This window comes from Brachyistius frenatus, unplaced genomic scaffold, assembly GCF_029030835.1.
Source record: "Brachyistius frenatus isolate BFR_SWC_R1_liver_20210118 unplaced genomic scaffold, ASM2903083v1 Contig_30, whole genome shotgun sequence".
Classification (NCBI taxonomy): Eukaryota; Metazoa; Chordata; class Actinopteri; family Embiotocidae; genus Brachyistius; species Brachyistius frenatus.
In genome coordinates this window covers 2293256-2310000 of record NW_027210629.1, presented here as the reverse complement: position 1 = coordinate 2310000, position 16745 = coordinate 2293256, and the positions used below count along the sequence as shown (strand labels likewise).

The 16745-nt window shown below is 41.9% G+C and overlaps 2 protein-coding genes across 4 annotated transcripts in view; both read right to left on the bottom strand.

Moving 5' to 3' along the window:
- atoh1a (atonal bHLH transcription factor 1a) overlaps positions 1–2165 on the bottom strand; it is a 2435-nt gene extending 270 nt beyond the window's left edge. The window contains exons 1-2 of the mRNA XM_069699340.1: positions 1892–2165; positions 1–1501 (exon numbers count right to left, since the gene is read on the bottom strand). The exon at positions 1–1501 is cut by the window's left edge and continues 270 nt beyond it. Coding sequence (XP_069555441.1) covers positions 612–1501; positions 1892–2165 — 1164 coding nt within the window. The 3' untranslated portion in view covers positions 1–611. The remainder of the gene's footprint in view (positions 1502–1891) is intronic.
- Positions 2166–8751: 6586 nt separating this feature from the next.
- The window catches only part of grid2 (glutamate receptor, ionotropic, delta 2), a 475952-nt gene continuing 467958 nt past the window's right edge, over positions 8752–16745 (bottom strand). The window contains exons 16-17 of one of the 3 annotated variants that reach the window (XM_069699496.1): positions 12148–12419; positions 9321–9514 (exon numbers count right to left, since the gene is read on the bottom strand). In XM_069699496.1, the coding sequence (XP_069555597.1) occupies positions 9409–9514; positions 12148–12419 (378 nt within the window). In that variant the 3' untranslated portion in view covers positions 9321–9408. Of the gene's footprint in view, positions 9515–12110; positions 12420–16745 lie in introns of all 3 variants that reach the window. The other 2 variants (XM_069699497.1, XM_069699495.1) reach the window with 2 other exon arrangements.

Genomic DNA, 16745 nt, shown 5'->3' with positions numbered 1-16745 from the left:
AAAGTCGTATTTTCTGAAGCCTCTGGCTCGCATATTTTAAAGTGCACATCATGAACTTTTGAAGTTGCAAAACAAAATACATTATACAAACAAAGTCAATTAAAATCATAAATCACAACAAAACGTATATCACAGCTACAAAAAAAAAAACCATGTCTTTACATTATCAAATAAAAGCAATTATCCTTAAAGGTATGATTTTGTGGAAGACAGCTTTTTGGTTGGAGTGACGTGGGAAATACCCATGGCAGTGCTGCGCGCGACATGGCAGAGGGGTCTTCCAGCCACGTATCCATGGAGACTGGAAATTATAGGATACACATTTATTGGCAGAACCGAATTAGGCCTATCTCACATAAAAAATAATGTTTGGACGCTGTAACAAGTTGATAAAATGGATTTTTGATTTTTTTTTTTTTTTATTTATTTATTTTTTAAAGCAAACATTCCTTTGTTCTTAAAAATGCATTTTGTCAACAACATATAGACTGGAGATATGATTGACACGGTTTACGGACATGATTTTGTTAGGCTATAATGAACTTTTAATGTAGTCTTGTTATATTCATTTTTTTATTTTTATTTTATTATTATTTATTTTTTAAAATTATTTAGAAAGTAACAGTGTGGTGATGGTGGGCGGATAGCTTGAGTTCTGAAAGATCATCTTCTTCACTTGAGTGAAGCTCCATCGCTATTTCATCCGAGTCACTGAAGTGGGAGTGCGGGGAAAACTCCCCGTCGCTCCGGGGAGACTCTTTCCTCCCGAACTGCGAACTTTCTGGCCGGGTGGAGGACGAAGGAGAGGGCGAACACATCGCTTCTTCAACCCGTTTGGAAAACGAACTCTCGTCGAAGGAGGAGAAAGGCATCCCGCTGATGTGAACAGGTAAGCTGCTGCTGCTGCCGCCGCCGCCTGAGACGGGCGCAGCCGCCGCTGTCCTGCTGCTCTCGGGGGGGTTCTGGGAAGCCCGGTCCTTCGCCCCGTCAAAAGCAATGACGGATGAAAGCAGAATGTCACGATTTGGCGAATTGTTGTTGTTGTTGTTGTTGTTGTTGTTGTTGTTGTTGGTGGTGGTGACATCGTTATCGCTGTTTTTGGAGGGGACCGGACCTTGGAGCAGATCGGCCAGGGCGTTGATGTAAATCTGCGCCATCTGTAAAGTTTCATATTTGGAGAGCTTCTTGTCGTTGTCGAACGCCGGGATGACGCTGCGCAGCTCGTCAAACGCGTGGTTGAGCCCGTGCATTCGTCTCCTCTCGCGCGCGTTGGCGGCCACCCGCCTCTGCTTCTGGACCCCGTTCACGGGTTTGCTGGACGGGGCTCTCTGTCTCGCGGAGGCCTCCTCTTCGGGCCCCGCGATCGCGCCTTTAAGACGGCACAGGTCCCTGACTTTGAGCGAAGAGGAGGAGGAGGAGGAGGAGGAGGAGGAGGGGCTCTTGGCAGATTTTCTGTAGCTGGGAGGGCTGGGATGACCCGAGGACTCCGGGGAGCCACTCTCTGGAAAAAAAAAAAAAATTAAAAATTAAAAAGCAAAAACTTAGTTGGGCTACAGGTCTGGTTTAACAACAACCGATAACAACTGCATATTTTCTATGGCTATCTTTAATTGATAATCAAGTATACAACAATGTTTTAGTTGTACTTTTTTTTTTTAACTTCATGTTAAAACTATAAAGAAAAACTACTTTCCGTAAAGAAACGTAATGTTCCTTCTTGCTATTTCCCTTTCAGTGCGTTACATTACTTGTGCATGGCAGTACTAAAAAAAAAAAAAAAACTTAAAAAAAAAAAAAAAAACGCTGCTGCCTGCTGCATGTGAAGTTTCACCGCAGGTGATAGTTAATTGAAAAGTTGTCCAGAGATGATTTTATGAGTGGCGTTTCTCACCTCGGTAGGAGCCGGTGCTCGAGCACGGCGAGTGCCGCAGGTAGTCGGGTGAAGTGGCGTGTGCCGCGCAGGTGCCAGAAGCCGGAGCCAGCCAGGCGCGTGGGTCACTGCCGCTGTCCACGAGCGACAGTCCTGGTTCGTAGCGGGACTCTTCAAACTGCTGCTCCCCCCCCCTTTCCACCGCTCTCGGGCTGCCGCCGCTCTGCTGCCGCGAGTCGAGGGCTACCGCCTCTCGTGCGCTTTTGCTCCAGTCTTCCAAAATTAGGACATCCATGTTTTAAAAAAAAAAAAAACCAACAAAAAAAACACAAACAACTATTTTCTAAAAAAAAAAATAATAATAAAAAAAAAATATTAGAAAAAAGTTCTCGGGAGGCACACGCTGCTATGCTGCCGCGCTGTGTGAATATGACTGTCGCGTGCGGGACTCCTTCTCTGGTGTCTCAAGGCGCGGCGTCGGTTTAAAAAGCGGCACGCGTCAGGAAGCCCCCCTCCTCGCGCTGGTCGCGTGTTGACGTCCAATGAGAAGTCTCCGTAAAGCCCGAGAGAGGTGATTATGGCCCCCTGAAGCCGGACTGTTTATGATAACGTTACGATTTAAGGAGTGTTTAACGCAGGGAGGGGGGAATGTGTGTGTGTGTGTGTGTGTGTGTGTGTGTGTGTGTGTGTGTGGAGGGGGCTGAGTGGGGGGTGGGGGGGAACCTCCCACAGGACGCACGTGCAAGCGATGACGGTTTTAGGCAAGGAGCGTGGACAGCGCAAGAGGTGCGTGTGGGACAGAATACCTGTCTACATCTGTGTTGCACCAAGGAACACCAAGACTCCGAAATTCAGGTTAACACACACACACACACACACACACACACACACACACACACACACACACACACACACACACACACACACACACACACACACACACACACACACACACACACACACACACAAAAGGTGCCTTACGCGTTGACCCATCACAGTCAACTAAGACTGAATGAAAACAAGTAGCCTACATAAGTCTGGGACTTCACAATAGCCCAATACCCGATTTTATTTTATTTTATTATTATTATTTTTTTTAAATGTACTGCATCTCATCTGGCATCAGTGGCAATAAAACATGAAAACGTTTGTAAATGAACAAAGTTTAAGAAGTCTTTGGGCTGAGTAAAGCTTGACCAAAAGCCAGCTGAAAAAAAAAAAAAGATGCCCAAAAAAAAAGTTTGCGGTTCCTGGAGCTCGCGCGCTCATTGTCAATTCATTCATTCTAAGATCATCTCCAGTTTCCATTTTTCTTTTGTAGCAAGCCTAAAACCTTTTGATCCAGCTCTCGGAACGCCCTGTCGGTAAAAAAAAAAAAAGGGCTTCGCAGGGAAGAGAAACATGAGCAGGGGTTTCGCGCTCAACGCCGTTTCCGTACTGACACGAGCTGCAAGTGGTGCGTGGTTGCAACTAAAGGCAGGAACGAGAATGTGCACGTTGCACGCATGCACGCACGCACGCACGCACACACACACACACACACACTGCTTTTTGATAGCCTACAATTGATCTTCTTTGTCCAAATCCCACTTAACAATTTACTGTCAGATAGGCTCTTTGAACACAAGGTGAGAGGAAAGGAAACAAATAAACGTATATAGAACAAATTATAGCTATTTGGGAAGCCACGTGCAGTCTGCTGATCAAAGCAACCCTGCTTACTGAGACGTAAACTTCAGGCCTAACCTGGCAAAGAAACAATGGGTTAATTGCTGGGTGGAAATGGACCATTTAGCGTAATTGGCATTGTCGATTTAGGACTACAAGGACATACTGTCAACTAGCCTATATGTAAAATACAGTAAACCAGTAGCCTTCTATCAATATCCAATCACGAAATTATAGGAAGAAAAAAAAACAACCAGAAACGATAGGCAATATATGAATTAAATTTGACCTCATGATTAGCAATATGAGGTTTTTTTTTGGTCCATATTCTGTGGTGACGAGGCATGTAGGGTAACTCGAAATTGTGGGGAAAAAGCAATTCGTGAAAAGAAATCCTATAATTTCAGAGATAACCCGACATCAATCTTTTCTATTTTTTATTCATGTATTCATCACGGGGACGTCTTGCGGGCTAGAGGTCTGGCGCCGAGCGTTCGCCCCCTCTCTCCACCTACAAGGCCCCCATCCAACGGGCCGGGCTGGGCTCCTGAAGCTACCGACAGGTTGGATATTGTAGCTGGCGATTATTAAAGTGTCGCGGCCACAATGGAGACTCTATGTTCCATTGGTCACGCCTGGGGGGCTCCTCGAGGGAGAGGGGCGGGCTCCCATTCCAATGCGGCGAGAGGAGTCTGCGTGCTGCCCCTTCTCATCCCCATCTCCCAGGAGACAGGGGCGCGACGGGCACGAGACTGGAGAGAGGGGAGCCGGACAGGGATTTCAAAAACGTAACTGTAGCCTTTCCTAAATTCACCAAACCCAGATCTGCCCCCCCCCCCCCCTCCTTAATCCCCCCTGCTGTGTTTTGTGACTAAGATAAGCGTCAACAGGAAGCTTCCTTCCTCCATATCCCGGAAATATCAAGAGCATCATTTTATTAGACTACATAGGCAAAGTGGTGGAAAACAAAGTAGTTTACTCAAGTATGCTACTAAACTTCAGAGGGAAATATAACTACATACATCAGTTTTGATTCTAGGCTTCTTTAGTCGGCTGCTGAGCCACCTACATTGCTAATGCCTCAATAATGCAGTCAATATCCAAACATTTTTTCTTATGTTTGTTATGTTTTTGCTCATAATAGTTTTACCTTGGTAAAATGACCTTTTAATGCAGGGCTATTACCTATCGGAGTATTTCTTCATTATTTTATTGTTATTTTTGTTATGGTCCTTAGGACGTAACAGTTGACAGCATATCTGTGGGTCATACACATCAGTCCAAATATATTAAATGCAGGTAGGCCTACCTTTTCAACAAAAAAGGAGGGCAGACAGGGTTTAGCTATATCTAAAACCATTTTCTGTAAACTCATAGAGTAGGTTTTCTATCCATAGATATGAAAATCAGGCTATTGAAAATCATGACAGTAAGACACTCAGTTCCTGAATGTGACTTCAGCTTCACATCAAGTTTACTGTCATTTAGTTTTGACCAGTAGAAATTGAAGCACCATCACCATCTGATAAATTCATTATTTAATTATCCATTCATTTTCAGTAGTTGTGGCAATGTGTTACTGACATTCATCGATTCATCTTGGCCACCGAGTAAAACTAAGTGCACGCTTACAGAGACAGGGAGATTTTGGGAGATGTTGGCAGAGCTAAATAGTGCCACTCCCTGGAAAAAAGAGGATACTACAGTGTAATGCTCCAATGAACTTGACAGCGGTCGTCCTCAGCAGCAGTGCGTCTATCCAGCTGTTAACAGCAGTATACGAGCCTTTGAAGTGACAGCCTATTTGAAGTGAAAAACACAAAAGCTTAGCTCAGGCTTGAACTTAAAATCTACTCCACACATAAAATCATCCCACATCACCCAAACCTATTTAAAATAGGATGGCCTGTGTTTGAATTCTCCCCTAACTTCAACCCAGTCCTTATATCTATTGTGGTTTAATAATATGCAGCTGCAACGGGTAAAAACTACTTTTCATCCATAATGAAATCACTCCCTGCCTGCATCAATCAATTTTACTTACTTGTCTGTTCTGGATCAAGTGACTCTTTGAAATTTAAAAAGGTCAATAATGACACAATAAAATGTAAGTTAACAAGCCCCTAAAGGCTAGTCCCTTATAGAGGTTTAAACCTTTACATTGGATTTATTTTTTAAATTTTTTTTTATAATATCAGTTGATTCTCTGAAATCACAAAAGCATATCAGTTGTAGTCTTATTATAAATGTTGATAAATAATCGCAACCAAAGATAAGACAGAGAATTGCACACAAAAAAGTCTGTAGTTACAGCAACACAATACATACATTATTACTTACCAGCATCTGGATCAACTTACCAGTAAGCCCCGACTTGTATTGAATTGGTAATAATCCTGGAAAAGAATAAAGATGAGCCATATCTACTTGAACTGAACACAGTGAATTGAAGTCTGCTGGTGATTTACAAAGTATTAATTTGGTTGTCGTGCCTCGGTTTACCCAAATCAACAGACAATGATATTTTAGGGTGTTTTCTGTAGAGACTGAACCTTCGGGAAATTGGCATTGATGTTTGGAGTGACATCAGGCATGTCAAAGGTGAACCTTTTTTTAAAAAATTTTTTTATCACAGAATAATAAAGTCTAACCGTAACTCTTCAAAGTTTGCAGTTAAATCAAACTTTGCGTGAAATTTCCCCCCCTTATCATAGTTGTCCAGATTAGCAAAGACAACAGATAGCATCCCACTGTAGAAAACCTGTTTATTAGACAAATTATACACAGAAAGCTTTGCCACTTGTAACAGAGGCCCCAGTTTGTTCGGTTTTTGAATAATATGCAACACATACAACAAAATAGGCCTATATTAAATACTGTACATCATAAATTTTTGAAAATTATCAAGTAAATCCTGTAGTTCTATGTATGAAATTAAAAATGTTAACAGCAAGTTTGTGCATGCTTTCTTTTTAGTGAACTTGCCACTTTTTGTTATTTAGCCAGCAAATAATAAAATGAACTCAGGATGACATGAGAAAAAGCAAAAAGTTTGTGTACACGTGTTTATGTTTATCATGGGCAGGACAAGGGAAAAACCAACTGCAGCAATGTGACTGCTCAACTCAACACTAAAGCTCGACATGATATACTCTTTTCCTTTTGTTAAACAAAAATAGCATCAACATTTAAAATATACATTTTTATAATGTCTCTTTCATTTATACTAAATAATTTTTTTTAAATGTCTGTCCTATTTGTCATTCAATAGCCATACTGTAGCCTAATATAAGAAAAGAATGCCTAAGAATGCTTGCTTCAAAACACTGTGGCTTGACTGAGTTCTCTACACACAACAGTTTGCAGTTTTAATTCTTAAAGATAACAAACAGAAAACTTGTTCTAAACAACTAACATTATCAATTATTAATACAGTGTTAGTGAAAAACGTTTGGTTCCATTTTACCAACCCATCCCCGAATCCACAAAATATCCCTTTAATCCTCTCAATGTACCATTCCTGTTACCCACCCTGAAATGCACCTTAATGGTCTCATTTTAATTAATTGGCACTTTAAAAAAAAAAAAGTTATATAAACAGTACCCTTAACATGAGAGATATGAAATAGACCTATATTTTGGACTCGTCTCATAAAAGGCAGCCATTGGGTTTCGATGGCCGTTGACTCTTCAAGACATTCCCATGACGTACAGCACAACCACTGATTTGCTGCTCTTAGATGTTTCCAGTACAGTACACTGTTGATATTTTGTTGATACTGGAAGTTGGGAGGGTACAGCTAGCTAGTTGTCATATAAGGCCTGTATTGAAGATGCTGCTGCAATGGCTTCTTCTCAACACAAAATAATCTTCATTTCACCACTTGAACCTGATAAGAAGTGATTCATGAATTTGAATATGACATGATGTTACAGAATGAGCTTTTATCGTTTAAAGAGTCGGGCCATGGGAGCACTAAAATTAAGCAAACAAAGAAAAACAAAAATCAGAAAAGCAGAAGTTTGAATGACTTAATGATGCAAAATCAGAGACTACAGCACTCATTTACCAGGTTTTCAAAGTTTGCTGAGAGAAATAAAACAAGTAGACAGCTCAGAACAATGTTATTTTTTTGTACTTCCTGACCAAAACACATTCCACGCATTAAAATCTATTTTTTTTTCCAAAAACATAATTCAATAAAAGACATATAATAAGCATAAGCTTTTTGAAGTCTTTCAGCTTGTCTTTTATGTTTTTTTTTTTAAGTCTTTAAGCTGCTTTTTATATCATCCCTTTTTACTATACCTCTTTGAGTCTGATCTCACCTCGACTTGAAAAGCAGATAGCGCAGTACAGGTGAGAAAAGAAAAGGTCATTTCTACATACAATCACTTACAGGTCTGTGGGCACTGGTACAGTGCAGTGGGATTGACAAAGAGTTTAATGTGCATCAAAATGGTGAAAACAGTTTCAAGCTGATGCACCAAAATGGCAGAAGTAGTTTAAGATCGATGCACCAAACTGGTGATTCTACAGTGTCATACTGTTGCACTGTCATGGCATTTCAGCAGTTTTCAGACCGATGCACCATGAAGGTGTCGGTGTGTGTTCAGCTGTAAAGTCTTAGTTGTAGTCAGGCCACAGCATGGACACCATCTCGGAGATGATTACAGATTTCGAACCCCAGGTATCAGTGAGACAACACCAGAGAAGAGAAAACTGAGCGAGGACTCCCACATAGTGAAAAGGCAGAGTAAAACTGGAGGAGAAGAATCTTCCAGTATTCACTGAGATGGGGCCTTTTCAGAACACTACAAGTGGCTGCTGTATTCCCAGGGTTACAGACAAAACTATATGTTATATATGCTTTCACATAATAACTGCCCCAAGATTGCTTATTAGTTGGAGCCCCTTGGAGTTGTTTCATGGCTAAAGAGAACACCCATCATCCACCAGTGACGGCCCTGGAGCTGACAAGAATATGGAAGTATTTCCTGGTGTTCAACTTAGTATACCCTAAACCCACCGAAGGGGTTTCAGCAGGTTTCAGAGTCATTTCAGCAAATTTCCATTAAATGAGACAGTCCTCATGTCATAAAACATAAACTATAAAAAAAAGATCCCCGTTCACACATATCTCCCAAAGTAATCCCCCAAACAATCACAAGAACAACAACAATAAAGCAAAGATTCAACCCACCCTACCTCCCTTCCCACCCCCCCGCCCCTTTCCCTTCTTGCACCTCACCAGCATGGTTTGCAGGAGGATAAGGAACGCCCCACTAGACCTCCACCTCATTCGTCTTCTCCACATACAAAATGGACACCCTTGGAAACACCCAAGCAGAAACTGAAAACAAAGATTCCTATTTACACAGATCCCTATCTTATGATTTTTTTTTTTTAGCTTGGCCACAACATATTTGTTCCACCACCCTATGACTGACACTAACCACCTCACCTCCTCCTCCTCCTCCCTCTACTCTTCCTCCCGAACCAACCATATCCACAACAACTTCTTATATGGAGGTGCCCCTGTCTGGATCATTGCCATATCCAAAGTTGGGTCCTGGACCTGTGGGCTGGTATGGAATGGAGGACATTGTTTTAATGGGGCTGCGGAAGAAGCCACCATTGGGGGCCCTCTGCCTGAAAGGGCCAACTCCGCCAGTCCGGTGGTCCTGGAGGCCGCCACCAGTACCGAAACCAGCAGAAAATCCAGCAACGGCTTTGGCAGAGAGGCTACGGCTTAGGGTCTGGATCTGCTCGGGGATGAAGGTAGTGGTGGTGATGTGGGTGTTGCGGAAATCGCTGATCTGCTCAAGTGCCTGGCGAGCAGCAGGCAGCGCATCCATGTCAAGGGGTGTTAAATCGACGGAAGAGGTGGAGAACTGCTTATGGGGGCTTTCATCCTCGGTGCACAAGCTGTTAACCCGGCGGTGTAGGTGCTCCAGGTCGATCTCCTTATCGTCCTGTAGGTGGGGAGGGGCAGGGTGGGAGTATAACAGAGAGGATGCGGCCGCGATGGTAAATGGAAGAAGGGAAGAGACGTTAATGGGAAAGAAAATGGAAAGAATATGTAGTGGGAAGGATGAGAAGGGATAGGATCGGCGAAAGATCCCGGGACAGTGTTTGAGAATGGGAGATGGGGATGAGAAGAAATGGAGAAGGTGGCAGTAGGACAGGATAAGATAGATGAGAATGTAGGAGTGGGAAGATGACGAGAAGGAAGATGAATAAGGGATAAATGAGGAAAAGTTGAATAGAGGAAGGAAGATAACGGGAGTAAATGAAAAGGTGTGAAGGTAATGCAAACAGAGGAGAAAGGAGGTGGGAAGAACAACAAAGGAAAGTATGTGCAGAGTGTGTATAGTTTGAAAAAGAGAAAAGTTTACGAGAATGGGGTGTATTCATATTCAGCAATAAGGATGTCATCCATCCGACCAGTAAAAACGACCAGTAAAAATAATAGTGAAAGCAGGAGAATGATGTTGGACAAGGCAAAAGGTGAAATGATGAGGGGAGGACAACATGCAAAGATGGTGGAACAAAGGTTTTGGCACAATTCAAAATGAGATTAAAGTTGAGGTAATTGCAGTAGTTAGTGTGAAAATGAGTGACACAAAATTAAAGTAATTAACAAATGTTTGATGGCCACAGGGAAACGTGGATGTGAGAGGAAGCGGGGAGAGCAATAAGAAAGGAGGGGAAAGATGGAGGGAAGGATAGAGAAGCACACTCTGAGCTGTGGTCAGGATATTGAAATAGAAACATACACTTCTACAAGGTCTTTAAGGGAGTGCAGATAATCTGGAATACACACAGAAAACACACTGCCGTCATGCTGTGTGCTCTGTGATTCCAAGGTGTGAGGTCTATTGTCCAGCAAGCATTACCATACATTATCTAATACTAAACTTTAAATGCAAGACATTTGTTCAATAACATCTTACTTATCTTAACTATTTCTCCTGATTCTTGTCACCTACATTGCATTATGGCCAATTGTGAAAAAAAAACAACAACCTCATTAACATATCATGTAAAGTGAATTGGTACCAGGCCATAATTCATTGAATATCTTATCTATCAATGCAGATTATTTAACAGTTTTAACAATCTTAGCAATTCCACCTAACAAACACAGCACATAATTCAACTTCAACTTTAATCTAACTTACAATATAAGTTAAATGAAACTTATAAAAAATTACAAAGCAAACATTATATGACTATATTCACATATAAATAACTTATTTACATAGTCTAAAGGATGGTAACACTCAGTGAGGTGTTTCATGCTTTCACTGCGTAGGGTTGGGTGGAGAGTGTGCAGGGGAGCTCAGTTTGCAATGGATGAGGTGAGCAGATAGAGAAGAGTCAGCTCAAGGGAACAGTAGGAACAGTAGAAGGTGCTGCAGAGAGTTTTACATTTTTACATTGGCAATTTACATTGGCAATGTGCTTCTCTCGGTCTTGTAGGAGGTAAGATGGATAGTGTGGGGTATTACAGGTGGTTCAGACCTCAGTGTTTTGTTTGAGGAAAGTTAATCAGGGTTCTATGATGATGGTTGTCACATTATTGGGGGTAAAGACATATGTACTGACCATGTCCTTTGGGTCTGGGGTTTCTGAAGGGGGCTCTGGCCCTACTGTATGGAGCTCACGGGCAGAGGGGACCTGCAGTGGTGCCCCCTGGTTACCATCTAAAGGAGGGACAGTGGGAGGAAGGAAAGGACGAGGGGGCGCTAATGTTTGTTGCGACACTATCATACACACGCTAAATGTTTCACAGAGGGGATATTGAAAGGGTGGAGTTGGTGTCAGAGGACATGAAGGGAGGTGAAAGAGAAAAGTGAATCACATATGGTCAGTCTGCTGTCTGTGAAAGGAGACTAGTGGGTAGCTAGAAGGAGTGAGCAAAAGGGACTGAGGCAAGGGAAAGTGGGCGGATTTCTTTTGGAGAAAGTGTCAGGACCTGACTGTTTATTCAGTATATTCCTGTAAAAGTTGTAATGTTTTCTTCCATTACAGTGCCTGCTGTAACACTAGAGGAAACAAGCCAACACTGATTCACCCAAAGCATCATAACCTATAATGACATAAACGGAATAATAATATCTGAAATATACATATCTAATTTGTAATGCAAATGCATTAATTGGAAATCAAAGCCACATTTAGACCACAGGATGGTTTTTGGCTTCATTTGGAATATTACTTCATTTATAATATTATTTATAAAATATATACTTCATTGCAGGCTTCTGTTGCCTGCGTGTATAGCATTAAAAACCATGTTACTTTAAATGTCAGGAACAGAGGCTGCTCTATTTCTACAGATAGAGAGACAGCACCCTCTAATGGCAAAAAGGCATTATTGCACATATAGTCGACTGGCAACATGCCAGGTAAACAAATGTTTAAAAAAGAGGTACTTCTGCTTCCAGCAGAGAGCTTTGCTGTCATGTGAACACCGAAGTTTGAACCCTACCCCCTGATGTCCATCATTTCTTTTCATAAAATATCATTCATTTCAAAAAGCATCCGTCTTCAAGCACTACTAACCAATGGTTTAATTTTGATCTTCTATTGTATGTATAACCTTGGGGTAGGAGGTGAGGTGGTGAAGGTGGTCATTCTCATTTTGGGGGTGAGCTCAGAGGGGTTGGTGGGTTCGTAGGAGTGCTGCACGATCAGGGCGCAGGGAATATCGCAGCATGCTGGGGGCTGGTAATGGGTGACGGTGGGGGCACTGGTGTTGGCGGTGTTAGGGGTCTGGTTCTGGTTCTGACTGCCCAGGGCAAGAGGGTGCTCGTTGGGGTTGTGAGGGCACGGCTCGGCAGCTTGTCTGACAGATGGACCATCTGCCTGTGTCTGGTGCGAGTGTGTGACGTGCGTGTGTGTGAGCCAAAGGGTTGAGAGGACAGAGGCAGAGAGAGAGAGAGGTGATGAGAGAGATGTGGAGTAATTCATGTATGTTTTTGTGTGTTTGTGTACATGCAAGTTGAGTCAGAAAATTGAAACAAGCCCCCGAAAGAAAGGAAGCCAAAAAGACGCACGGACGACAAACGGCAGACAGGCGAATAAAGAGAAGGTATGAGTGACAGACAAGATCAGGCAGATGGAAGGATGGTAAGGTGGAGGAGAGAGAGAGAGAAGTAAATTGGAGAGACAGATGGGTGGGGGGTGAGCGAGAAGAAAGACATGGCAGTCAGTCAGCACACACAGTTAAGCAGGTCGCTGTGTGTTGTCCTCAGAGACATTGACACAGTCGTTATATACCTGGAAAGGGGAGATGTTTAAATGCCATTTTGTATTGCTCTCTCCCCCTCTCTCTCTCTCTCCCCTCGCTCGCTACACCCCTCAACACAGAGTACTTATCTACAAAAACAAAACAAAGAGGCAGTATGAGAGCTTTGAGCCACAGTGACACAGATGATTGTGTAGAGTTAGAACGAGTAGACTGGCAACTTCCATCCAAAGTTCAGAAAATAAGAGGTCAACTGTTTTGCGTGTACCAAACAACCTGATACACAAGGAAGTGCCAGCTCTTCTCATGCTAAATCTACATAGATCATATGAAATATCAGACATGGTAAAACCACAGATGTTACCATTATGGAGGAGTTCTGGCAATGAGAAATATTTCCATCGTTACGCTCAGTTTTGAATTTGTAGATGCGATTCATGTCCCTGACAGAACTCCTTCATATAAACCTCTGGTTGAACATATGTATATATATGTGTATATATATATATATATATATATTTATATAAAGGCCAAAAGGGGTAAAGCAGTACAGCTGCCCTGTTGTGAATGAAATGGGCCTCAGACACTCATCTGGAAATAGCTTGTCGAAATTCGTAAGACCAACTTCCAAAGTAGTGTTAAGGGCACCTTGATAAATTTCTTATCAGCTGTACAGTATTATTATTACAAACATACCCACCAATATCAACCACCTGAGGATGGTAAAAATGTAGTAATACAGAGGACAATTACTGATTTAAAAAGAAAAATTGGAGGTAAAATGCATATTTATGTATTACCAAATGAAAATAAATTCTGGATGCAACAACTGTACAATATATACTCTATTGATTAAAATTAAAGATGGTCAGAAATCCCAAGATAGTAGGAATGACTTGCCGGGAGACTGTTAATACACAGTTATACAACTCCCCTTTATTTTGTGTAGCCTACATAATATCCTTGTTAGGTGTGGTCCTTCATGATACAGCTCTGATCATTGGTTACGCGATTAGCCAACTCTGTAGAAGCACGTGTGTGTATGTTTGAGTGTGATTTCTGTTTGTGAGTATATAAGCCCGATCAAAACACTCACAAGCAAGAAGTGGGCTCATAGATACCAATGTCAGCCATTCCGCAACATAGAACCACAGCACAAACACAAACATCAACAGATAGGCCACAGTCAAAAGCAGTAAACACAGCATTGCAGCATACAGTATGAATGTAAAGGCACGTACGGACATGTAGTTATGCATGTTGTAATATATATAAGAAAGACAGAGACAAACACAGCTTAGTCATATGAGAGTTTAAACAGTGAATTGTAGGTAGTCATGTATGCAGAAAGCGTGTATAGGTGCATGTAGGTGGCAAAAGGCAGGATTGCTTTGGCCACACAATGTGATGGATGAATGTGGTAGTGGTTTGTGCCAGTGATTGCTGATTATAAGTGAATTACATCCATCTTAAGGTGTCACTGAGAGGAAGATCACCCGATACTTGATTGCTGTTGGTGAGAGGAGGAACGAAAATGAACGGAAAACTGCCTGGGCTTATGAAGCATGTTCAAAACAAAGTGAATAAATGTGGCGCTTGCATTAATGGGTTTCATGACATGGCATATCTGACCCAACGTTTGAGCATTCGTTATTTTGATGCAAGCCTGACAGGATGGAAGAGGCGAGCTAAATGTGAGGCAGTAATGATGTGTATGCATGCAGTTGTGAGGGCCAACTCACGAGTGTGTGTTATTCTATGAGCTGTTTTGTCATCTTCAAGGAAGACAAATGAGGATTGGATTTGATTTTCTAATTAGAAATCATTAGCACTGTAAGTGTACTTGTTTTTTCACATAATCCTTGTCCGGCAAACATCTGTGGGAGGGGTCACCAAATTTAAAATTCCAATCGCATATCGCACTCGATGTACATCAATGCTTGTTTTTACAAGGGTACACTTGAAAACCATATGAATCACTATATGTTTGATATTAGACTGAATTCTCTACACAGAATATCGTTATGTGACTTGCTGGACAGAGTAACTCACTGTGTTGGAGTGGGGCATTGGATACAGTCTTCATGCCAAGTCTGCAGTCTCAATGCATCTTCCTGGTGCCAAAGCATTTTATTAAGCCAAGTTTTCGAGGCCCACGCATAAAGACTGGGTCACCAGGCTTTCCTATTTTATGTAAGCTTGCAAAAATAGATAGAGAGCCACATACTCTTGGCCCAGTGTGATGGTCTCAAGTGGTTTCAATATTCACCGTGACAGTTTAGATGGAGGCCAACGAGTTCTTCATTTAAACTGACAGACAGCTAAGTGTCTGGTGGACTTAATTACAAGCTTTATGGTTTGCCTCACTTTATTAATTTAACTTTAGGAAGTTGGATGACTTTAAACACACTAGACGTACTCCATTGGCCATGACTAAGGCCAAATTGCATGCAGAGGCAGAGATTTCCCCAGTCGATAAATTGCAACATATGCAATTTATCTAATTAGCTGCTTTGAAGTTGACTTAAATTTGTCTTCCTTCCTCCACTGAGTCGGGACATGCTGCAGTGATCCCAGCTTGACTCTCTCCTGTTCTGTTCGCAGCAACCATCTTTGCAGCTGGTTGCCCGTTTGAAAACATTCTGCACAGATGGTGACTTGAGTTCAGGGTATGGCATTCCCACTGTTTTTACATATATAATGACAGCGCCATTTTAATAGGAAATAAGAAATATATCTCAGCTGAAAACGTTTGATAAGGCGAGCTCTATCTTGTAGTTGCTTCTACAGGGAAGAGGCTAATCTTAAGGGTGAGTATGAATGAACAAGTTTGTATAATATAGATGACTGCATTTGAATGTTTATCACACTCAAATGTGAGATGAAAAGCTTGTAGTCTTAGGAACAGGAGACATATGATTGTAAGATAGGGGTGCACACTTGGGATCAGTTTCTCCAAAAAGGATTTCATATTGCTCCACTCCTTTGGGAAAAGTGATGACAGTAGTTGTTGTAGACTGAAATCAGAAAGCTTGAGAGAAAAGCTCGAACTCTAATGTGGGAAAAATGGTGGAGTGGATGGTTTCAGATGCTGTTTGATGATCCGACAAGCATTTTGTTTGAAGCTTATTGACCCCTTTAGGTTCAGTGGTTGCTCTGAGCAAACCTTGAGCTATACCAACATCAAATCAATAGGTCAATGCTGTGACAGGGTGAAGAATAAATGTCAGAGGTCAACAATCAAAAACAATCACGGCTGACTGAGCCCAGCTCATTTTCACCATGGAAGCAGTGGAAGGGCTGTTCTAATGATGCTCTATTAGTTTAGACTTCACTTAGATATCACATTTGTTTTGTTCCCATTGCTATATCAAATAAAACCTCACAAACCTCATACAAATCTAAATAACTTGGAAATTACATATTTCTACTAATGACTCTGACTGAGCTATTGGACTTAAGCTCTATTTCATCCATATAATAGGCTGTGTGTCTGAACATGAACGATTGTAAGATCACTAAACGGAATTGCATTATATGAAGTGCATCCATATGCGACTTCTCAATCAATAATACTGATTTTCCTGTGTCTCTGACTACTTGATGCATTGTTATGCAAAACCTTGAACAAGATCTACAAGGCGAATCAAAGACTAGGACCATTTAAATCCCTGTGGTCCCTCCTATTCACTCCCATGACTCCACTCCTGCACTCAGTCTGGGGCTGATTCCACTGGCTGCTCTTCGAGGCTAATGAAGATAGCAGGGGGCGGATGTGTTTGTTTGTGTTGAAGCTGAACCACACTGTGCTTAACATGACTTAGGGTTCAACTTAAGGTTTGGTGTCTTTGTGGCTGCTCAGTGGTAGACATGACTACTGGTCTGAATGACAGATTAAAGCTGCTAACTGAGCAGGGAGTTGGAGGTGGGGGGTATATGGTGTGTGTTTG